Below are 25,820 nucleotides of genomic sequence, written 5' to 3'. Positions count from 1 at the left end.
TTTCAGTTGCCATAGAATTATTCTTGCTGAGTTTGTTCTTTTTTACTACTTAAACTAGATGAAAAGACATGTCACTATTGTACAGACATTACGAATGAAGAGTGTCTTGTTTATAAATTCTTTACAGAACAAAACAAAGCCAGTTGTGTGTTTCACAAACATTTCATTTGTTAGTGACCATAGTTTTGCCAATAAAAGCATCAGCAGGTACAGGTTGTTAATAAATGACGTATATACGAAACGTGATTAACTCTCTTGTTCTTCCCCTCAATTCTGTATTTACAGAGCTTCATCAGGTTCAAGTATAGGTTATAAAATTCTTTTGTTGTGTTACTAAATAAGTCAAAACAAATTGATAGATTGAAGAAACTATTTGATGTATTTTTAACACAGGTGACGCTTTCTACTGTTGTGTCCATAACATAAATGATGCAAAAGAAGTTCAGTTTAAATTTTGTCTTTTTCGTTATAGATATGCTACTTACAGTTTATCTGTGGAGCTGTGTTTATTTTTATACACTTATCTTAGTCTTCCTTATTAATTTTAACTTATTTCTTATCATTAAGACCAGAAGCTAGTTTTCAATCATCTGACACTTTCTGTTAGTCTGGTTTAGACAGTGTGATAATGCAAAAGCAATAGGTCAACTAGAAGCTGGTCAACACAATAAGTTGTTGGAGAGTAGCTACTTGTTTCACAAAGTGTGATTAGCAGAATGTGGACTCATTTTCAGATCACCAGCTAAGTTAACCTTAGACTTGCACAAATCACCACATTGAAAATATGAGTTTGATGCAAAAGGGGAACAAGCTAAATACATGATTAATAAAGTTGCCAATTATTTCATAAGTCTTATGCATTTTAATTCATTATCACAAGACAGGTCATCTTCAGTGATACCAAGAATATGTGGGCATTTTTCCCAGACGAGTTGCCCTCCATGTTGTAGCTGAATGTGAGGCATACATGTAATTGGAGTGTGTCTGGGACTAAAAAAAAAACATTATCATAAAGGAAGGAGATGTACATTGGTAATATGTCTTGATGGCTTTTACCTACTACAACCTAACACTGTGAGTGGCATACAACGTAATGATATATTTCTACATAGAATTATCATACCATCGTGTATTCGGTCGAACTTTTTCTATTGGATGAAATACACAACTTTATTATATGATTCGTACTTGACTCTGATTTTTGATAAAACTATTTAACCTTTACATGATTTAAACTTAGTTTATTTTGCTAAAGCTAGGATATTGAAAACTATGATTATTACATGATAATTTTAAGTAGTGTAATTCTACTCATTTTTAAAATCATACCATTGAAATTAGTGTCATAAAATACATTTACACGAAGGTAATTTTAATATATAGTTAAGTGCTTCTGAAACAGATGATAATTTATTATTGGATTACAAACCAAAATCTTTTTTTTTTAATTCAGTTTTACAAAAATCACAAGTCAGGTTATATCACTGATATAATTTCCTGTTTGAAGAAATAATAGGTTAATATAATTTCTGGTTCTAAATATTTGTGCACACATGATTAAATAGTATGTGACACAATTAATGATTTATGTGCTAGAGCATGGTACTGTTAATGCTGCAAGACCCAGAGATGTAGTCTCTCAACTATTAGTGTTGTCATTTGCAAGTGCAGATGGTCAGGCCTTTTTTTTTTCTACTAGCTGACCATGTGCTAAACTGTTTAGAAACTTCATGGAAGGTTCAGTGTATTTAAACATGGTTGGTATGAAACTAGGTATCTTGATTTATTTGTAAGTTGTGGTGTTGAACTGGAGACAGTTCTGATTGAGAATTGGTCCATATTAACTCGTATACCATTGATTTAGTTGTTTTAATACTGGCCTCGTTGATGTATAGGTTGCATTAGTGTTCCAGATGATCAAACACTATTAAGAAATATCTTCTGACAGAATTATTAAAGAGCAACTCTAAAATAAGTATCAATACAAAAGTTGTAATCGTCGACTTCTATGTGAACGGTACATATTCATATATATCGTATCAAGTGACTGGTTGAGTGGTTGGCTGACATTCATTTTGTATAAATGTTAACATTACTTAGTTGCCATAGTTCTTTCATTGCCAATTACTGCAATAATAGTTTTTGTTGTAAAGGTCAAACTGAAACGTTTCTCTGTAGAATTCTACTGAAGAGCTATCTGCTGTAGTCAGCTTTAATTTTGAAGTGATAAACTATTGGAAAGGCAGGTCAGCCATCAATAACTCTTGAACTACTATTTTACCAATGAATGTTTGGATTTATTGTCATATTATAATACTCCTATAGATAAAACAAAAGATGATCACGTTTGGTGATGGGATTCGAAACACAGGCTGCAAGTCAGTGCCTTAACTCCAGACAAGATTCTTGAAAGGAAAGTAGGCTTTATATCTTCATTTATGTAGCTACAGTGATTTAACATCAAATCATTTTTCACTGCATGTTTCAATTAAATTTTTATTTATAAAAATACAATAAATGTTTTAACACCACACAGTTTACACCTGTACATAGGTGTGCGTCATGCAGGCTTGGAGTGCTACTTTTTAATTGAAAAAAACAACTACATTAATAAACAGGATTGACGCATAATCGCACTATATTTCAAAATAATTAATCAAATTTAATATAAATGTTGAAAAAGATATTCTGACATCACTGGCATCCTACCCAATCTCTAGAAGCTGAAAATGGGAACTGTTTGTCCACCATCATTTCGTTATCGTTGAATCGCCAGTAAAGATCATTCTTGAAAAAGTACGTTAGGCCTGGACAGAAAAAACGATGAGCGGTTAGTACACTAAAAGTTTCTGTAAATAATAACGCATACATAGCTGAATCACTTAGGCGAGACAGTCAAACCAATAACTACTTGGAATAGTTTTTCCCCCACATACTTATTGTAAAAAACCTTGGCGGGTCACAACTTTAAGCAAACATAATTTCAAATAAAACCTAAGAGAAGAGCAAGGGGAGTCGAGCGATAACTCTAATATTATAAAAAACTTCGTGTCTTTGTAATACGAGTAAATTGTTTGCACAGGAGAAAATATCCACATTATTTTTTGTTTTTTAAAGGACGCCCCACCACCATTCTTCTGAAGTAATGTTTATGACACTAAGAAGTAACTTATAAAAAAGAAGCTTGCATGTATGTAGGTTTTTATATACAGAAAATTCTGTTTTGGTCTCCGTCAGAGACTCTTTCAAAGAAGAGGAACGTAAGAACATTAAACATGAGTCACTTCCATTTTATATTAACCATAAAACGTTTAACTTGTTTCGTGAATGTTTTATGCTCTACGTAAAAACGGTTACTTCAAATTAAAGTATGGCTATCATATTTCTAATGTAGCTCAGATGAGATTTGGTAATAATCGAAAATCATTTTCTGAAATAATATTTTATTCTGAGACGAATGTGATAAGTCTCACGTTATATTCGACACTTTTGTCAGGCCTATAAAGTTCTAAATTGTTTTGCAAGTATAAAAATTCTAACATTCAGGTCCCCACACATAGTTCTATCAATTTGTTGGTGTTGTGTATAAAGTTGCCCAATGAACTACAGTTACATTTCTGAAAGTGTTTGTACCCCTGCGACCCGGGTGGCTTTTTACTCATAACTTAAAAAGTATCACGAGTAGGCTAATAGAAGTATAGTACAATATATATACATCTACATAAATTTGTATGTAAATTAAACGACAAATAAGCTGTTTATAAACAAATAACCAAAAATAGCAGGATCAGAAAGTGTTCGTACAGTTCAGAACGTGTGAAAAAACTGATATTCCCGTAAAAAGTTTGTTTAGTTTGGCGAATAAACTACATTATATCATTCCAGAACTAGACACTGGGTTCATAATTATTGGAATTTAGCCAGCAAAAAATGTACTTTCGGCAATTTAGCGCCGTCTCCGTCATTACCTGCTTGGTCATCATGGCGAACAGGAAACAACTGTCCAGTGATTTAAAAAAATGAATTATTGTAAAATACAAGTCCCGTGTGTTGTCTCTTTCCGGTATTGCTACACAACGTAATGTGCCGAAATCTATTGTTCAAAGCATAATTGCCAAGTTTAAGCTTACAGGATCAACTGCTAACCTCCCTCGTTCCGGACGACCCACCAAAATTCCAGAGGGAACCAAGAGGAAGGTTCTCAGAGAAGTTAGTGGGAACCATCGTTTAACACGCAACAACATATAGAAACTAGTAAGGTAAACTTGGGTTGAAGTAAGCACCTCCACAGTTACGAACATGTTACACTCTTCTGGGTTAAAAGCATGCCGTCCTCGTAGAACTCCATATTTAAAGCCTGTTCATTTAAAAGCACGACTGATGTATGCAAGAAAGCATGTAGATAAACCCTTTACCTATTGGAAGAGTATTCTTTGGTCAAACGAAACTAAAATCAAGCTTTTCGGCTACAATGATGTTCGCTATATTTTCCGTAAGAAGGGGAAACGAAATCTTCCAAAAAACACCGTCCCTACAGTTAGACACCGAGGTGGCTCGATCATGCTGTGGGGTTCCTTCAGCTCTTGTGGTGTAGGCAGCCTTCACCGCGTCAACAGAATCATGAAAAAAGAAGAGTGCGTTGATATATTAGGCACTTATATCAAGAATAATGCTCGGAACTTGTGGCTTGGGCGTCGATGGATCTTCCATCACGACAATTACCATTAGCACACATCGAAATATGTGCAATCCTGGTTGCAGAGGAACCATATAAGAGTTCTGGAGTAGCCATCGCACTCACCCGATCTCAACCCAATTGAAAACGTTTGACATGAGTTAAAAACCAGGATTCATCAGCGTCATCCGAAAAAAATTGCAAGAGTTGGAGGCCTTCTATAAAGAAGAATGGAAGAAAATACCAGTCGAGTACTTTCAAACGATCATGGAGGGCTCTAAGGAAAGATTGCGCCAAATAATTCACCTGAAAGGATACATAACTGACCGTTAAAGTAGATTGCACGAACACTTTCTGCCCCTATGTTTTGTTATTTGTTTATAAACAGTTTATTTGTCGTTCAATTTATATAAACATTTATGTAGATGTGTGGTAGTATAATATTTATAACACACTATACTTTCATTATCCTAATCATGATACTTTTTAAGTTATGAGGAAAAAACTACTCACGACACAGGGGTACGAACACTTTCTGTCGTAACTGTATTTGCCCTGTGTCAACCACAGGTATCGAGCTCCATTTTTTAGAGTTATAAGTCCACAGAGTTGACTTTGGGTAACTGAGGTAGCAGTTCTATCGAACAATGCAGTATTTTAAAGTATCGTTCCTAACGCCTTTAGGGTATAAACACCCAATTCAAGTTACAGCCGATTCTTCTACACAGAACTTAATATTAAATTTTATCATAACCTAATTTCTTTCAATCCACATATTTCTCTGGTACTTATCCATTTCGAACTGAATGAAAACACCAAAGTTAGCAGTATTCCTAATGTCGGAATACAAAATCAGAACTCACTTTTCCATGTAAACACAGCGTCTATGTTCATGGGAACCCCTTGCCATCGTTGGATGGATTGGGGATAACCTTCATCCATTCTCCCCATCTTACTGTCATACTTCCAGTAGCGATTCCCTGAGAAGAAGTAAGTTTTTCCATTTTTCTGCCATTCTAGAACTGCGTCAACACGTGTCAGGTAAGAAGGTAGTCCAAAGTAAGTCAGAGGACGTGGGCTACCACTAGTAATTGTGTATCCGTCGAAAATCCAAAAGTGTTTACCTAGAATTGACAACAAATATCTGGTGTCATAAAACGTTGTAAATAGACATATAGGTACTCTATAGCAGTGTTCCAAAGGGGTTGCCACCAAAAAATGGACCGAAAACGAGGACGTTGAATTAATTAAATGATAGAGTATGTCGAAAGTATCATAGCTGATACTGTTTTTACTACAGTACTGTTTTTCAATCGCCATGCTAAAGTAGTTGGGTCGATATTTTAAAATCGAATTTTAAGGTATTTGCTTAAGTTTGAGGCCTCAACTATTTTTTTATTCGGATCAAGGGAACCTTAGACTAAAATAATTTGGGCACCATTGCTTTATATTTATTGGGGGAATCTGAATTTTTAACGCAAAACTACAATAACTACTTTTTGTACGTTGTTGTATTAAAGTTTGTCATGTATGTAAATTATAAATCATGAAACTACCCCAGTTTTATAAATTCACCTAAATAACCAGTCTTTTAGGACTTGCGTGAGCTGTGTAGATAAAGAGCTACGGTTTACCTACCATTACCACAAAAAACTCAGCAATTATATGATAAGACAGTAAAAATCCACTATTCGATTACAGCGGTGGGTGTTCTTATTTAACCTCTTCTCTAATATATCAGTTTATGATGAGGAACGTCTAGTTACGTTAACGTATGTAACTTTGCGTGAATATCTGAAACAAAAAATATTTGTAGAATTTGTGATAAAGGTAAGTTTAACTGGGGATGGTTTCTTTCCACATTCTTTCTTCTTGATTTGTTTATTTTGGATTTAAATTCAGAGTCTTGTAGGTTTCTAATGCTTCATCAACTTTCGGCTTTTAAACCATAATTTAAAAAAATATTCGAGTTTTAACCAACAATAGTATAAATTATTACTTGTGTTGTTTAACCACAAACATTTTTTTTTTAAACTGACTTTTTTTTAATAACAAGCTAATAACATCAAATTGGCAAACCTTAATGGTCTATATTACAGTCCTGTTTTTCAACTGTTTTGAAATTTTTACCAGTTCTACAGTAATTTCTGTGTGCTTAATCCAAAATGTTATCCATTTTCTATATAATGTATTGATTTTTAACAAAATGTCATATGTACTTTTACATAAGTGAATCATTTTCATTGAAATCAAGCCACATTTTGTTATGCTTAAAATGTTGACAATCACAAGCTACAGATTTCTCTAGACTGATTATAACATAAGTCTTATTGATCGTTCTAAGACCCACGAGAAACACACCGCTGGTATATAAATGGTTAATAAGCCGCATGACGTGTGATTTCTGGATAGCATTTGTTTGTGCATGCACTTTGATATTATTTTTTCTTTTCAATATTTTTCGTCACTATGGTAACAAAAGGTTGTATAAATGACCCAAATATATTCTGTTATATTTATGGTAAATTTGTTATAAAGAAACAAAGGCAAAACATTATAGAATTCGTCAAAAATATATTACGAATAGTTTGGAATAAAACTTAGGGACTAAAACAAATCATGGGCTCCACAGAAAGTTAAAGAGTTGAGACAATGAACTAAAGGTAAGAAAAAAGTATTTATTTTTTAGCATTCTAAACTCCATGTAAATGACTACTATTTTTGCTCATGTAACGCGCAAGGCTAAAACACTCGAAATAACTCCGAACCTTCAACCTGCTAAAGAACGTGTTGCCATTGAACCTGTGCTCACTCCACCAGAGACTCTTGATACACTTTCATCTGATTCTGTGTCTGATGTTAATATATATAAAGATAGAGATTATTTTCAACTGAAATGTCTGGTAAACCAAAACTTTAAACACAAGATAAACTTAATGATTTGGTGAGAGATTTGGGGTTTGAAAATAATTCTTCAGAGATTTGATGTTCCAGATTTCAGGATAAGAACTTACTTGCTCCAGGGACATTATTTTACTGGTACGGAACCAGTGAGAACTAGAGGGTCCAGATTTCGGGCTAAGAACTTACTTTCTTCAGGAATATCATTTTACTGGTACAGAACTAGTAAGAAAGAGTTTATACCATACTTTTTACAAAAAGATTCATTGGTTTATTGCAACAATATTGCTGATTTAATACCAATGTTAGGAATTGCAGTCTATGAACCAAGTGAATAGCGATTGTTCATTGTTTCCTCCAAAAGATGTCTTAAAAGGTGTTCTTCTTCACAATGATAACATATACACATCTGTTCCTACTGCTCATCCAGTTCACTTGAAGGAAATGTCCGAAAATCCAAAATTTATCCATGATAATAAGATCAAATACAAAGAACATAGTTGGATACTTTGTAGAGACTCAAAAGTCCTTTGTATGTTGTTGTGCCAACAATCCGGTTACACAAATTTTTCCATATGTGTGTGTGGGTGTGTGTGTGTGAATGGAACATCAGGATACGAAATAAGCATTCACACAGAGTCAGCCTGATACAGGAAAAAACTGAACGTGAAAGTGTGGTTGACACAAAGAAAGTCCTATTACCTTCACTTCACATAACACTTGGCCTGATGAAGCAGTTTGTAAAGGCCTTAGATGAAGATGGCAACTGTTTCCATTATCTGTATGGGAAATTTTCAGCTTTTTCAGAAGCGAAATTTAAAGATGAGATTTTGTTTGGCCAAAGATTAGGAAATTGATTTCGGATGAACAGTTCGAAAGGACAATGAAAAAAGTTGAATAAAGTGTAGATTGCCTTTAAAAATATTACTGAAAAAATTTTAAGAGACAACAAGGACCCAAATTATGAAAATATTTTTAACAACATGCTCAACAAGTTCAAAGAGTTGGATTGTAATATGAGCTTGAAAGTTCGTTTTTTACGCTAACATATTGATAATTTCCTTGAAAATCTCGGTGCCACCAGTGAAGAACAAAGGGAAAGGTTTTATCAAGACATCAGGAAAATGGAGAGAAAGTATCAGACAAGGTGGAACATCAGGGTGATTGTTGATTACTGCTGGTCATTGAAACGAGATGCTCCAGACGCAATACATAGAAAACGTAGTACAGAAACTAAAAGACGTAAATTTCATACACACACAAAATCAGGATGATTGTAGACGCACATTAATTTAACATCAATTCTTCTTCCCTTTTTCTCAGTTTGTTTATAGTTTGTTAACAAACATAATAATAAAAAATGTTCATTGTGGTAAACGAAATAATCATTCCATCTAAGTAACATTTTCTATCTGATTTGTATAAAGTTATTTAGTGATAGAAATAAATAATGTTATTTTCGAAATCTGCGTAGTTAACTTATTGGAAATCCGTTATTAAAACCATAACAACTTTTATGAAATTTAAGTTTGCAGGTTTGTGTAATTGAAGTAAGGTGAGGAAGTAGCCTAACGGTTAGTAATATCAACAATTCAAGCATTTTACTTACAGCATTCCTTGTACTGTTCAAACATAGGTGTTAATCCGCGATATTTTCGAAATTAGTTGCGCTTCGCGAAGGAAGTACTTCTTAGCACATAGTACGTATTACAATAGTAGTCATTCTCGAGATATCGTATATCTAGAAAAAATTACAACAGAGAATTCATTTTGTATTTCGTGTAATAAAAAAAATGAGAAGCACGGTAGGCACTGGATTATTGGAGGCCCTAATCAGAAATATTTTTAGATTACTTCACCCGTCCTCCTAAAAATACCAATTGCTATATACAGAGTGTCCCAAAAACATGTATACACACTTTGAATGATTATAACTCAATCAAACTTTCTTTTTTCCAGATGCAACTGATTTGAAGTAATGGCAGAAGCAAGACTAAGCTTTGAGAAAAGGAATTTTATCTTAAAGTGTTACTGGAAGTGTGAGAACGTAGCTGAAGTGTAAAGAGGTTTAGATGGGAGTTTCAAACACATCCATCAACGAGATTCACCATTACTCGCATCAGAAATAAGTTTGGAATAAATAGAACTGTTCAAGACGTCCATAAAGGGTGTTCTGGAAGACCGCGGTCGTCCAACAGTCCCACACGAGAAGCAGAACTGTTGGAAAGTCTCCATCGATCTCCAAGAAAATCTGTTCGGCAAACAGCCTGTGAGACAGGAATCCCAAAATCGAGCGTCCATCGCATGTTGAAGCGCGTTCATTGGAAAAGTTTTATTCCGGTATTAGTCCACGCCCTCAGTGAAGATGATCCTAACCGGAGAGTTGAATTTTGTGAGTTGTACCTGGCAAAATCTGCAGAGGATGCACAGTTTCCAAACAAGATTGTCTGGAGTGATGAGGTCACATTTAAGTTAAATGGCTCAATTAATCGCCACAATTACACCTACTGGGCACCTCAGAATCCGCATGTTACGGTTGAACACCACATAAACTTACCAGGGTTTACTGTGTGGTGTGGATTATCAGCGTTGGGCGTAACTGAACCATTCTTTTTCGAAAACACAGTCACTGGTTTCGTTTATCTGAACTTGCTGCAAAAATCTGTCGTGCCACTCATTTGAGTTCAATATGGAAATGAGGAGTTTTATTTCCAGTAAAATTGAGTACCTCCCCACTAATATCATAATGTGAGAGCCTATTTTGACGAAAATCTATCTACCGAACATGTGGAATGGGCGAAGAGGTAGCACTGAATTTCCCCCGCGTTCACCAGACCTCACAACTCTCAACTTTTTTTTATGGGGATACGTTAAAGATAACGTTTACTGCAAATAACTTGCAACAATCAATGAGCTGAGAGCAGCAATTGAAAGCAAAAGCACTCAAATACCAAGTGAAATGATTCGTGAAGTTTGCAATTCCATCTGTCCGCGTTATTAGCCGTGCCTGGATCAGAACGGTCATCAGTTCAAACACCTCCGATAACTCAAAAGATTCTACACTTGGATTATACAACCTAGATATATCTTAATAAACGTAGTATTTATAATCATTCAAAGTGTGTATACATATTTGGGGACACCCTGCATTCACAAACCAAAACACAACACGAATGTTAAGTGTATTCGTCAACAAATCGTTGCAACTCGCACACTAACACTGCTGCGCCGGTATTTTTATAAAGTCATGTACACTGTGTGTACTTGTATTTGCACTTATCCGACTGAGAAGTGTGTCGCTGTAGCAACTTTTAAACTCGCTTCCCTGACTGAGATATATTTTTAATCTCTTTCATTGAAAACATTGTTTTTTTGTAAACTGAGTATAATACTAAAACAACCAAAAGTCAAGGTTGTAATGAAAACAAAATCAAAACCCGGTAGTCAGAGAACATTTGCTGTGTCAATGTCTTTCGTTATGGTTAAGATTAAAGAATTATTCAGTACTGGTGCAGATTATGCCTGAGTTAGTATTAGTACTCGTATGAGAGAAACATTCTTAAATTATTATGCGTTGATTTTAGGGATTGTGTAATAAGCGTCCTTAGACACCTATTACGAATTTTAAAAAAGTTTTTTACTAAGAAATATTATTCAGTTAATTCGAAATTTAGGTAATATTCTATTTTTATTTCACGTCACAATATAAATTTAAACTTCTTTTTGTTAATAACTAAGACCTAAGTGTCGCCAATATCATATATCAACTTCTAGTCGTAAGGTTATTACGTGACTTTTTAGTTTGACATAAAATTTTCATAATCTTTAATTAGTACTTACAAATGAAAATATACCAAAACTTTGGCAGTACTTACCTTAAAGTGATGTTGGACGAGTGTACATTGCGGGGAAACTATTTACTTCTTTTGATACAGCTATATTTATATATTTTAAATGTATTGGCTAGTGCGTCTATTTTGATTTATCAAAAACAAAACAAAAAACTGATGTCTGTCATCTTGGATGACACCGATTCAAACATACGTCTGCCACTTTGGATATTTGCCGCTTAGCAAATAGGTTATTGGTAAATCTGTTTTATATTTTTTAACTTAAATGAAAAAAAAAATGATTGTTTATAGTTTCAAATTAAGTTTGATAGTGTGTTTTTCGACCAATAAGTATTTTTAGTTTGTTTGCTTTTTTGGGAAAAGGGAAGTAACTATAAAGAACGGCTTATGCTAAAAAGGTCCATATTTACATAAATTTTGATTGTGCATAAAGATAACCAAACAGTATAAATCCCATTGTGTAAGATTCTTTTGTATACATGGAGATGCTTTACATACCATAGATATTTATGTTTATGGTACATACAACTAGGCAGCGAATTAGGCCTAGTCAAACGTTTGGTTTGGTTTCTTTTGAATTTTGCGCAAAGCTACGCAAGGGCTATATGCGCTAGCCGTCCCTAATTTAGCAGTGTAAGACAAGAGGGAAGGCAACTAGTCATCACCACCCACCGCCAACTCTTGGGCTACTCTTTTACCAACGAATAATGGGATTAGCGTAACATTATAACGCTCTTACGGCTGAAAGGGCGAGCAGGTTTGGTGTGACGGGGATTCGAACCCGCGACCCTCAGATTACGAGTCGAGTACCTTAACCACCTAGCCATGCTGGGCCCCTAATCAAAGATATGATTAAAAATCCAACGAAAATTTACAGCTATTTACATATTCAGTATTAATTAATATTATTGTGTTTAAAATAATATTGTTCAAAAGGTACTTTGTCCAAACTTCATATAACTATACAAACGTGAAACTTTATAGAGAAAAAAACTGAAGAATAAAAAAGTTATTAATAAAATTTATGAAGTAATCTTATCTCATATAACCTTAAAAATAATAAGTAGTGGATGCCAATAACTAAATAAATATAACTGCACACACAACTACCATGTGCATAAACTTTTAATGTTGCGTAACAGCCACAGTGCATATATCAACCTAATTGAGAAAAAATAACAAAGCATTCATATTTTTGGGTTAACGTATATTAGAAGATAGGTACAGTGTATTGTGTTTCGTATGAAAAAACATTATTAATTTTATAAGGAATCGGCATGTTTTAAGTTATTTTTTCCCCCAATATTCTTCGTGACGTAGGCTTTAATATGATTAGGTGTGTGAATAATATTATGCAATTAATCTAATTCATAATTCAATAATACACAGTGGACCAACTGTTTAGTGATTATAGCACAGATTTCATTTTCACCAAAAGACAATTATTGATATTGGATCATCACAATTTTTTCATAAGTTCTTCCTTTATATATTGGTTCCACTCTTATGAGCTAACAAAAGTTAACTATGAACTATAACATACAGATAACTATGAAAGCTTGTAAAATTATATTGTCGTTTTACTTAGATTCGTGCCTTCTTTGCTTCCATACAAACCGATTAATAAGAAGTAACAGAAGAGTTATATTTAAAACCCAGGTTTTCCTATGCAGTTCATATTTTAAGTTTGTTTTGAAAATTAAGGAACAAAGTTATTTTCGTGCGAAAGTAAAATTGTCACTCAACGTAACAAAGTTATGTTAAGCCTATAACCTAGTACAATGTTAGTTAAGCTTTATTCTGTATGTACCTAATACAAACTACGCCTTTATATTAAAAAAGAAAATAAATCTGTATGTGTGTGTAGGTGTGTTGAAGAATCAATAATTTTAAAATACCTGAAAACAGCAGGGTACGTAAGTCTGAGGTACGTTGGTACACAGCGTCAACGTGCTTCATCGATGATGGTAGTCCTCGGAATACGTTGTTGAAGTATGTTGGATAACCTTTTCTCAATATACCGCGGTCTCTGAATCTCCAAATAAACTAACGTAGAAAAAACATAAAACAAATTAAAACGTTTTCGAAATTTGAGTGCATATTCTGCTTTATAGTGGTGAGCAAATATTAAATGTTAATAGCCTAAGAGACGAATTAGGCATAAACAAACAGTGTAATCACTGTAATGTATTATCGAAAGTTGTGTTTGTTTTTTCTGTTAGTGTTACTATTCGTTGAACCATTGGCATTTGTTGTTACTGTTTATCACAATTGAAATATTCTGCTATTTACTGTCATCTAATTCTAAATAATAAAATGTCTGTGGCTGGACATACTCTTAAATGAGGAAAATGTATTGGTAACAAACAAATTAATTTTACTCCCAAAAAATATAATTAAAAATTTCAAAATAAGCACAATAATATTACTCGCAGCGAACTCTATTTTGAAATATTGCAATACTTGGAAAGTTTGCGAAATTTCTAAGATTAAAGTTTTTCTTAACAGTACACACAAAAAAAAAAAAGAGAGAGAGGAGTAAAAAATATTAAAAAGTTCCAAGAGTATATTGTCATTTAAAAAATAATGCAGTAGTTTTTGTAAGTACAAGAATTTACAAGTGAAAGCGAAGAGGAATATGTATACATTAACCACAATCTGCAAAATGCTGGCGGCAGTTTCGCGCCCTTCTCTTGAATTTTCCTTATTCTATCATTTTCACGCACGCCATTTAATCTACTTTTTCTTGAAGTTCGATAAATCCTGGTATGTTTAAAAAAGATTTTACGCGATCAGACAAACAAAGTCACATACACGTATCTTTATTTAATGTTTGTTTGTTTACTTTTTGAATTTCGCGCAAAGCTACTCGAGGGCTATTTGCGCTAGCCGTCCCTAATTTAGCAGTATAAGACTAGAGGGAAGGCAGCTAGTCATCACCACCCACCACCAACTCGTGGGCTACTCTGTTACCAAAAATAGTGGGATTAACAGTTACATTATAACGCCTCCACCGTTGAGAGGGCGAGCATGTTTGGTGCGACGGCGATTCGAACCCGCGACCCTCAGGTTACGAGTCGAACGCCTTAACCCATCTGGTCATGCCGGGCCTGTTTATTTAATAACACTACATGAAAGTAAAGAATAAAACAACGTTATGGTATTTATAATATTGCACAGAAGATGAAAGAATTGTGAGCATTCAGTGTGTGATAAAAGGAAAAGCAGCTAAAATGTGTTTAGCAGTCTGTGAAACGAACCGAAGCTCAAATATTGCAAAGTAAAGAAAATGTAAAGTTATAGTGAAATCAAACTCAGCTGCTTATTCAGAAGCGTCTGAATGCATACTAACCTAGTAGTAAACGAATAGGTTTGAACGAACTGCACATGCGTATTTCATTCCTAAGTAAATCGAGAAAGCACAAAACTATTGTATTGAATATAATATTCATTTACTTTTTAGAACTTTCCACGCGGGTTAAGTGTTATTTTTTGTGAAGTAACTGGCAAATAAAAATCTTATTGAAATTGAAGCCAGTCGTCACGTGATTATAATGATATTTTGCCATTGCGTAACATAATCGTTGCATTATGAAGTTCTATTAAGCAAAAAACAGGTAAGTTGATTCTGGAAAGATTGTTTGTTTGTTTGTCTGGAATTAAGCATAAAGTCACAGAATGGGTAACCTGTGCTATGCCCACCATAAGTTTCGAAACCCGGTTTCTCTGCAGACATACCGTTGGGCCACTGAAAGGCAATTCTGGAAAGAAAATGTAGTATGCAATCCTCGAACAAAGGCCTTTCTCAGTAGACGAGTTTTGTAATGTTTCATCAAGAAATGTGCGTGAAAAGTTCTGGACAGACAAACGTAAGTGTATTATTTATATAGATAGGTCATTCCCACTACAGCTGCACTGCCTAGTCCCGATGATGCCTTTCGTTCATTACCAGAGTTCATCAGGACTGCTGGGATACAACAGATACAATAGTTGGTTAGGTGCTAGGTATACTTGATGACGATAAACTCACATGAAATAAAAATTTATATCAGAACGACTGGTATGACAATTAACATTTTTATTGATAAGGAGAGAACAACGTTTCGATCTTCCTAGGTCATCTCCAGGTTAAAAAAAGAGAGAGTTGGAATGTGACCATTGACGGACACATGTCTTAGGGACAAGAGTATAAACGGGTACGGGCCCGGCATGGCCAAGCGTGTTAAGGTGTGCGACTCGTAATCTGAGGGTTGCGGGTTCGCATCCAAATCGCGCCAAACATGCTCGCTCTTTCCGCCGTGGGGGCGTTATAATGTGACGATCAATCCCATTATTCGTTGGTAAAAGAGGAGCTCAAGAGTTGGCGGTGGGTGGTGATGCCTTCCCTGTAGTCTTGCACTACTAAATTAGGGACGGCTAGCACAGATAGCCCTCGAGTAGCTTTGTGCGAAATTCAAAAACAAATAAACAAACAAACAATAAACGGGTATGGGATTATAGGGGGCGTTGCAAGTGGATGCTAGGTTATTAATTAGTACAGATATAAAGGTGTTCCCTTATATTGGTTTAATTTTGGTTTTAGTTGCTCTCTTTCTTAACCTGAAGATGGCCTACGAAGGTCGAAACGTTGTTCTCTCCTTATCAACAAGCCCCCCAGTGGCTCAGCGGTATGTCTACAGACTTACAACGCTAAAAACCAGGTTTCGATAGCCGTGGTAGACAGAACAGAAATAGCACAGTATGTAGCTTTGCGCTTAATTTAAAACAACAACAACCTTATCAATAAAAGTGTTGATACCCATGCCAGCCGTTCTGAGGTGCTCCGTATGTTATCAATTACATGAATAACAACTATTATGGTGTGAAGCAGTTTAAGCCAGTGAATTGTAATTACTTATCTGATTTATATACAAATCGAAATAACGGTAAGAATTAATAACACATTACTGTATTTTTAAATTTCTAATACCATATCCAAAGTTTGTCTGCAGCATCACGTGTGAATTACTTTCCACCTTTGATAGAGAAACACAGCGAAGCTGCTACTTCATTGTACCTCAACGTATCTAAAATAATTACAATGCTTCAGTTCAATTTACCTGGTTTAGTTTGTGTGGATTGGTTTTAAAAATGAATACTGAAAACAATTTGAAGAAATACAAAAACAACATATATATGGTCTTCAATGTAAATGAGAATTTAAGATTTTGTGTGTCATATTTAAGAGTCAGTTTTTACACATAATTGTTGTCAATAACTACACAAACCTACAGAAGAGTTCTCTTCCCATAGCCGTACCTAAGTTTGAGATGGTTAAACTGGAGGAAGACAACTAATAGTTGACATCACCCGCCGCACATTGTGGGCTATTCTTTTCTGATCAAACAAATGGAATATAGCCATCATTCCTATAGCACACCCTCTATCTCAGATGCAAAACGTGGATATGCAGAAGCGGTTCTGAGTCAGGAACCATTAGATTCACAATCCTAAAACACTAAAATTAGGCAACTCCTGGTTCGTTGCTGATAGTACTTTCAAAGCTGTTGAACAGATGAAAAACCATTTTCCCTCGTGAAAGTAAAGAAAAATGTTACCAAAATACTTTATTCAACTAAATGATCTTTGAAGTAACGAAGTTTAAAATATTTGATAATAGTTCTCGAAGGATGGTTGCTGTGTTATTTGTGAAGACAAATCATTGAAATTTAAAAACTTCTCAACGAATTTGCAGCTAATGACATTAAATTTGGGTTAAGGTCCCTGTAGATAGCTTATTACGGAACTTTCTGCTTAAGAAAATTGACAAAAAAACAACTAGTTTGTGAATGTTTTATATTTTATATTTAGTTCACTTCTTTACTACTAGTTGTGATCTTAGAATGGAACACTTACCAAGCCTTTGAATATAACGATGTCATCTTTGAAGAGACCTACTGCATCAAAATAGCCATTACAAATACTTCCAGAGTCGTCTTTCTTAGGGGGGAGCAGGGGAGTATCTGTAGTACTTCCACTGTTACCAGGCTTATCATACTGCTCGTCTTCGAAACTACCTCTCACGACTTTATTGTAAAAGAAACAAGAAGCCATTTTTTGATTGAATTAGGTCTTTCTTAAACATATTAATTTTCATATATCCTCTCATCTGTAATATAAACGTCAGTTTCTTCACTCAATTAATTAACTAATATTTAAGTAGTAGCTTTGTGTACTTACTGTACAGTTCATGCATGGCCAGTAAATCATCATAATGTAATCTGAAGCCTGGCTTGTAACGTTGGTAGTACGGAAACATCACCGAATTTTCGACCGCCGAATGACCAAGTCCGAGACTATGTCCAATCTCGTGTACAGCTGCGCTGAATAAGTCAATACCTAATATGTAGAGACACGTCCTTAAAGTTAACTCTTCTCAGACTTTTGTGAAACACTTACATCCCGAAAGGAGTGTAGTGTAAAAATACTCATGTGTAAATAACACTTTCATCTCCTAAATTAGATTTGGAAAAACTGATCAGCGTAAATAATATCAATAAATAAATAATTCTTAGTGGCCTTAGACCGTTAATTAGAAGTATGTGGTGTTTACGTTGTAAACTAAAATTCATTATTTGATATTTTGTATGTCTGAAAAAATAGTTGAAGTTGCACGAGAAAGATTATTTTCTCGAGTGTTTTTTTTTTCCAGGTTAGAAATATTACACGTAAGGAATTAGATAGGACTGGCTTAATTATTTCTATATATACATACATCTTTTTAGAGTTATACTCAAATAAGACAAGTGGCACGGTTGGAATTTCAGTTCTTCACTTACCATCGTGGTGCTCTCCTTTAGATCCGTCTATCCAAAATTCATCTGCGTCAAAATGGATGTCTCCACCCAAGGAACCGAAATCATAGGGGAAAAATGCGTGAGCTAGAACACGACCTTGTCCATCAAATGGATATCCGTCTCCATGGTCAACAGAAGCGAATGTTATTTCAATATCAGGGTCTCCATTTCTGACTTCTTCAAACCGTAAAGGAGAAGCAGGTTCACTCCAGGTGTTGAAAGCTGTTTTCATGACTTCAACAACTTGGTCATATTCTAGCTGCGGAGGCCAGTTGTGGATTCTAAGAGGAGACAAGCAAATATTAATTGGTGTTTTTTTAAATACCATGAAAACCCTAGCACCTCCAAAATCACCTGAGGTTCTCTCTCTCTCATAAAGAAAAACGAAAAAGTTAGATACATTGAGTATTACGTAGAACTTTATATGGCCAGATGGTTAGGGTGTGGGGGCGTTATAATGTAACGGTAACTCTCACTATTCGTTGGTAAAAGAGTAGCTCAAGAGTTGACGGTGAGTGGTGATGACTAAGTGCTTTCCCTCTGGTCTTACACCGCTAAATTGGGGAAGGTTAGCGCAGGTAGCTTCATACGAAAATTCAAAACAAATGAACAAACTTATATTACTCTGTATTTTATAAGATGAGCCAGACCATTATTATTGTTATATATATATATATATATTAATCCATTACAAAAAACAATACCTTGATAATTTTATTACCATAAACTAAACTATTAATGTTATTTTTAAACGAATATTAAGTTGTTCTATGGTTGAAAAGCATAATTTTTACATATACTTACTTTAATTCCCTGTTTATTTATATTAGCACAAAATAAGTATAATTCTAAGGGAATCCACTTCAAATAAGTTAAGTTGGGCCCTGAATTAGGTGTACTCTTTTTACTCCAGTCACCAGTCGCAGTGGCGGAATCTTAACTGAAGACATTAACGGGCTCTTGGTTAAGTAATAAAAGAGTTTTGTTTCCATTCTAGAGGACTTATACCAACCGAAATCCACCTCCATTTAAGGATACTTTTACCATAATATTCTCAAAGCTCTGTCAGATTACTATCTATATTTTCGGCTATTTTTATTATAGTTTTCTCAAGTCTAAACAGAGTTTTATTTTCATTGTAGGGTACTTTTATCGCAATCTTCTCAAGTATCAACTTAGCTCTATTTCCGTTTTGAGAGACTTACCGTAATATTTTTAAGTTTCAACAGAGTTGAATTTCTAGTTTAGGATACCTTTACCATAATTATCTCGAGTACCATCTGTGTTTTACTTACGTTATACACTATTTTTAACATAGATTTTCAAGTTACAATTAATAAGTAAATTCATCTACCTTTTGGGAGACTTTTATTGTAATTTTCCCGAATACTCATTTCCACCCTTCTCTATGGGAACTTCACCATATTTTACTGAAGTAACCACTAAGTTTTTATCTATTTCGAAAACTTTTAACATAATTACTCAAGTAGCTGATGAATTTTAAGTCACTTACAATATTTTTGTGTTAATCACAAACCTACACAAAGGGCTGTCGGTGCTCTTCTCACTACAGGTATCGAAACCCATTTTCTAGCGGTTCAAGTCCAACCGGGAGGCGCTTATAATTACTAAACTTTAAACACTGAAGACTTTATGTAAGTAATGGTTGATTATTGGGAATTAAGCACAAAGCTACACACTATGCTATTTGTGTTCTGTCTACCACGGGTATCGAAACCCGGTTTTAGTAGTGTGTGTTTGTAGATATTTCGCTGTGCTACTGGGGGGGGGAGGGCAAAATTAATGGGAAGACATATATATTTATCTTATTGTTTAAACCCAGTACGTGTGAACCTAATATTAAAAAAAAATTAAAATATAAGTGAAACAATCTATTGTGTTGAAAGTTCGAATTTAAAAAAAAGTTTTAGTAATGATCAGGGAAAGACAAAAAATTAAAAAAAAAAGAAGTCAAACAGCAGCACATTTAATAATATACTTATGATGTATGACTAGTGAGATTTCACATATAGTTTGCTTTCTCAACAGCTCCTAATGGTTGATATATTGTTTTCAAATTTGCAAACGTATAACTTTTATAATAATACAAGTTGAGGTACCCGTCCTTTGTCCGGGTCATGAACTTATAAAAAAAAAAAAAATGTGGGTGTGGATGCTATGACAAATAACACACAAATCCTAACTTTCACAGAATATAATGATAATATATTATTACAACATTCGTTATTACCCCATCAAACGTGGAAGGTTTAAAACCTCCATATAATAAACTTAAAACGTAGTATACACTGCACGATGGTCAGGGCGACTTTGTAGGAAGAAGTAGCGGCCAAAGTGGTGGTGATAGGGGTGATTTCTATTATCCACTTTTAACACCTAGCTCTTAGTGTCCTTCCATGCTTTTTCACGTAATTAATTGCTCGACGGTCAGTGACCACAGAAGTGTCTTACTGGGTGGAATTGAAACGTCACTGGTCAAAGTAGGAACTGGGTTTCACTGAAGAAATGGCTTTTAATGTCAGTCCTATGGTTGTTATAATCTGAGTTTATGTACGATTGCAATAGTGGTGGATTTTTTATTGTATTCCTTCATAGAGAGTGCTATGCATGCATGCTGTTTTACAAAAAATTTAAGTTTTTTTTGTTTAAAGACGTGGCGCCATCTCTAAATGTAGTGAACACTAACTTGAGTTAGAGTTAATAAGCGTTTAATAATAGCAATAATAGGGGTAGAGAGGTTGTAAACCCCCAGCAACATGCCCCTTGTTTCAAACTCTCATTCCACAAAGTTTAGCTGAAATTGACTCAGCGACCTAGTGGTAGTTAGCTAACAGATAAATAGTTATGATTTGAATATGGAGATTTAAGTTGAATGTGAAATGTTAGTTTTATAAGGATATGAAAGCGATTTTTATTATCGAACAGAGACAGTACAGTAAATAATGAAGTATACATCGACTTTCATGGAGAAACTTTCTTTCTTTCATCCACCTAACAAATCTACAATAATATATGAATTCTACACTTTATTTATTTATTTAGCAATGGTGTAATAATTGTTTTATTGTCCATCTAACAATAGTATAATAGTATATGGATTCTGCAGTTTTCTCGTCCATCTAACAATGCTGAAGTAATGGATTCTGAAAGTTTCCTGTTAGTAAAACAATAAATAATTTTTGAAAGTTTCTGTCTTTCTCAGACACTTTTTCTCCACTTAATATTTGTAAAAATATAACCAAAACGTTGTGGAAACATCATATAAAGAATGCTAACGACGTAAACTTGAAAGAGAGAGGAGATAATTCATATTAAAACATTAAATATAATGATAACATGGAAATATAAATGACCATCATTTTTCTTCGGTCCTATTGTGTACAATCAGAATAGTAATTATATGCCACAACATAAAATACGGTGAGTGACAAAAGCCAAACATCGAATACAACTCGTATAATATTACCGATCTTAATAAGATATATTCATTGCCGTAGGAAGCAATTCTGGACTGATCAGGCCATTACCAGATTGCCGTTTCTAGGGCGGGTATAGAAATATTTTTAATGTCTAATGCTCTGAGATTGAATCTTGAGCTATTTGAACTACGAATGCTACAAATGGACAACGTAATGCATCAAATTAAAAGAAGCAGGCTTTAATACATAAATTGTAGTTAAACATGCCCTGAAAAAGTGATCAGGTTATGGCCAGATTGGCCTTACTTCTTTCTACAGCCCTGATGTTTACCAAAAAAAGGAAGAAAAAACAAATCAAAAAGAGTTATTAGACTAATTTAATGTTATTTGTTACACTTATGATTTTGCATTAATATTTTTGTTTCATTTCTCTATGTTAGTTTATTATATTTTGTAAAACTTTCTCATGCCTTCTGGCTCTAATGTTTTTCTTTACACAAATTACCGTTTATTTTCCCGTAATTTAGCTCAATATTCAAACTTTCCCTTACAATTCTGTACTTACTTATATGTTATAGTTTTTTTCTTCCACCCCTCAGAACCAATTACGTATCTTTTGGCCCTACTGCTATTGTTTTTAGGAGATTGTCGAGGGAGATCAGGAATTCCGCAGCGTGGCGCTGTTAGTAATTTTGTTGTAGCTTCATCGATGAAACCCGTTGTTGGCAAATGACCAAATTGCTGCATTTGCTTCACAGCTTCTCTGAAACTTTCTTCCGTATAGAGGGCGTCCGTTTTAGGTCCTGCATTTATGAAGTAGCCATATTGTTTCATGAAGTCGACCTGGGGAATAAAATAATCTCGTGAGAAGTCACAAAGTTGTTCAAAGTTAAAGTTTGTTAACTTATGTGGACAAGAGGCTAACCGACTAAGACAGACGACTTTTTGTTTCTGTATCTGATGTTTGATTGCGGATCAATCAGCAGCACCTGCTATATGAAGCGGCTAGGCTTAACTGAATTCTGCCCGTCACGCTTATAACGCATCTACTGCTTAAAATACAAAATGGGTTTGATAGAATCACATATTGAATCAGGCGTGGCATGGCGAGGTAGTTAAGGCGCTCATTGACAATCTGCATGTTGCGAGATCGAATCCCGTCATCGAATATGTTAGCTCTTTTAGCCTTAGGGGGATTATGATGTGACGTTCAATCCCACTATTGGTTGATAAAGAGTAAGCAATGGGTAATGTTGATTTTCTGCCTTTTCTCTTATCTATAACTTCAAAATAGGGACGGTTACCCCTTTAGTAACTGTGGAGAAAATTCAACAAAATAACTAAACCTCTCAAACCACAGATGCATCATGATACTATACAAAAAATATAATTTTAAATATCATTCATCAGCAACCACAACTAGTGTCAATGAAAACATTTACTTTGTTATTGTAATCTCATCCTTCCGTTCTACTTGTTTCACTCTTTACCCCACACTAGTGTTTTTCAAACAAAGATTTATCGGAACCACCTTGCCCGACAATGGAATTTCACGAAAGCAAATGAAGGAACAAAAACTGGCAAAATATTCTTACGTAAATCGTAACGGTTACATTTTAGCAACAGGGTAGGGAGGCAGTGAGCCGAAACGGTTGAGAAAATAAAAATAACCTAGCTACCACCCTAGGATTTTTGTTTGTTTGTTTTTGATTTTCACGCAAAGCTACGCGAGGGCTATCTGCGCTAGCCGTCTCTAATTTAATAATGTAAGACTAGAGGGAAGGCAGCTAGGGATCATTACCCACTGCCACTCGTAATCCGAGTACCTAAATCACCCTAGGAGATCATGAATCTTAAACTTTATTGTACACCAGTTCATGGAAAATAACACTATTTTAACTGTTTTGTTGTAAACAAGCTACCAACCCAGCCTTTCGTCCGGGTTATGAACCTAAAATAATGTGCGGTTAAATGCTACGATAAAGAGCACAAATCCTAACTTTCACACGATGTATTTATAACACATTAGTACTGTATTCATTATTACCTAAACTAAAATTTTGTGTAATATTTAAGAATTTGATAATTATAGAAGCTCTTTCATCACAATAACTTAAAACCACAATTAAATCAGTACCAAGGAACACTCTTATAACTATGCTAATTATTCTTTATACAGTGGTGCTCCGTTAAGCCGCGGTATTTGGGGGGGGTCAACCTGCTTAACCGCGGCTTAAACCTTTGTGACTGAAAAGCCGAAGTCGCCAACAGCTCCGCCAAGGAGCCTCATCCGGGCCATTGCGTGATCATTATAATATTAATGTATAGACTATTCAGATACAATTGACAAGTGCCGTTTTAACACAAACGACCAATGCATTGCGATGGTTCGCTTTTCCCCTTTTTAATAAATAAAATATACAACACAATTTTGATTAAGATTTATTAATAATATAAAGATTACAATAAAAATAAACCTTTTTATTGTAAAATTTCGTCTTCCCGTGTTACATGCCATGAAGTTCCTTGTGAAGTTTCTCTGCTTGTGCTTGAATAACTGGTCCAGACATGGGAATTCCATTGTTTCTGGCTTCACAAAGTGCATTGAACGTTGCCTTGTCTAACTCAGGATCTTGTGCTGTTCTAGCTCTCTTGCGTTTCAAACCACCATCATCAAGTTCATCAAGAAATGCTCTTAATTTATTCTCATCTTTAATCCACCCACGCAATGTAGACTCAGGTATGCCTTACTCTCTACTAACTTTAGCGCGAGTTTCGCCGTTTCGTATTCTTTCTATGACATTCAGCTTTTGCTGAACGTCATACAATGCATGTTTACGTTTGGTACTCATGGGGTAGGAATTTGTCAATATGATATGCTCACTATTAATTCAGAAACTGAAGTGATTTCTATTGGGTTTGTGGCCAATACTTATACAATTCCATAAAAATATCGGATTATCGAATTAAAAATAATACTTTAATTATTGATCACTTTTTTTACGGATTTACCGCGGATTAACTTTAATGTATGGAGAGGTGTGATTCGGTAACAATGGCGGCCTCCATAAAGCTGACATAGAGAGCGAATAAGGTAGATTAACGGTCGATTTCTATTGTAATATATTTTATTTATTTCCCAAATTAAAACAAATCCTTTTTAAATATCCCCTTGAAGTTATAAAGCCAGGATTAAATTCGTAAGCCGCGTTTATACACGTTCTTAAATTAGCGGTGAGCCGCGATAATCCTCGCTCACAAGACTTGCTACAGCGGCTTAAGCGATTTCCGGGTAAATTGGTCCGCGGCTTAATGGCGCTCCATTGTAGTTGACAGTAATATATAATATATTAAATATATACAGCGCCCCTACAATATTCCCTAAAGCCCGTAAACGTTCGGTAAAAAATAAAATAAGTTAACGATGGTGTGTGTGTGTGTATATGTGATAATTAACTCCAGTTCATCAAATACACGCGTCTTTTACTAATTTCATTGTTTCATTTCTTTTGGCCTTAGCCAAAAACAAGTGTTTTAATGTGTGTGATAACTCATGAGGTTCATGTAGACACACATAAAATTCTGTTTCAAAAATCAATATAATTTTTTTTCATGGAATTTATTTCACGGTTCGAGAACATAAAGTTTATTCAGTTTTCATTCAAACAATCACAAAACGAAACAATCTAGTCTGAAATTAGTGTCCACATTATGTAGGCTTAAAAGCCGATCTAAGTGTGACGACCTTAATTTTACCGAATTATACTTTTATGAACATAAAATAAAATATTACTATGTAATAAAATTATCATTGAGTTAAACTCTTAGAATGAACAAAGTAAATCAATTGAAAACTTACCATATCTTTGGAAGGAAGGTTTGCAGTAGGTACTGCAATTACGTACATAGTGTTCCACAATACAAATAAAATGTTTTTAAATAATAGTTTCTGGAAAGATCGTCCAAGCTTGGCTTTCATGATTTGGTTTTCAATGCAATAAATAAAAGTTCAAGTTTAAAGGTTACTAGAACTGTATGAAAGTATGTTAGGTATGGTAGATGTGAGGATATATCAAGTTATAACGTTGATGACAACCTTGCTTAGAAAATGTGTGGA

General features: G+C 34.5%; 1 protein-coding gene across 1 annotated transcript; it reads right to left on the bottom strand.

The window, feature by feature from the left end:
* Nucleotides 1-2,344: 2,344 nt before the first annotated feature.
* LOC143257976 (matrix metalloproteinase-24-like) lies at nucleotides 2,345-25,820 on the bottom strand. The gene is made up of 8 exons (XM_076517026.1): nucleotides 25,563-25,820; nucleotides 22,269-22,546; nucleotides 18,246-18,544; nucleotides 17,647-17,805; nucleotides 17,323-17,492; nucleotides 13,326-13,473; nucleotides 5,539-5,799; nucleotides 2,345-2,807 (listed from the first exon to the last, which is right to left on the bottom strand). The coding sequence occupies exons 1-8, from the start codon at nucleotides 25,680-25,682 to the stop codon at nucleotides 2,695-2,697; spliced, it is 1,548 nt and encodes a 515-aa protein (XP_076373141.1). The 5' UTR covers nucleotides 25,683-25,820; the 3' UTR covers nucleotides 2,345-2,694.

This window comes from Tachypleus tridentatus, chromosome 7 (genome assembly GCF_004210375.1).
Source record: "Tachypleus tridentatus isolate NWPU-2018 chromosome 7, ASM421037v1, whole genome shotgun sequence".
NCBI classification, from domain to species: Eukaryota; Metazoa; Arthropoda; class Merostomata; order Xiphosura; family Limulidae; genus Tachypleus; species Tachypleus tridentatus.
This window is presented reverse-complemented; position numbering and strand designations above follow the sequence as displayed.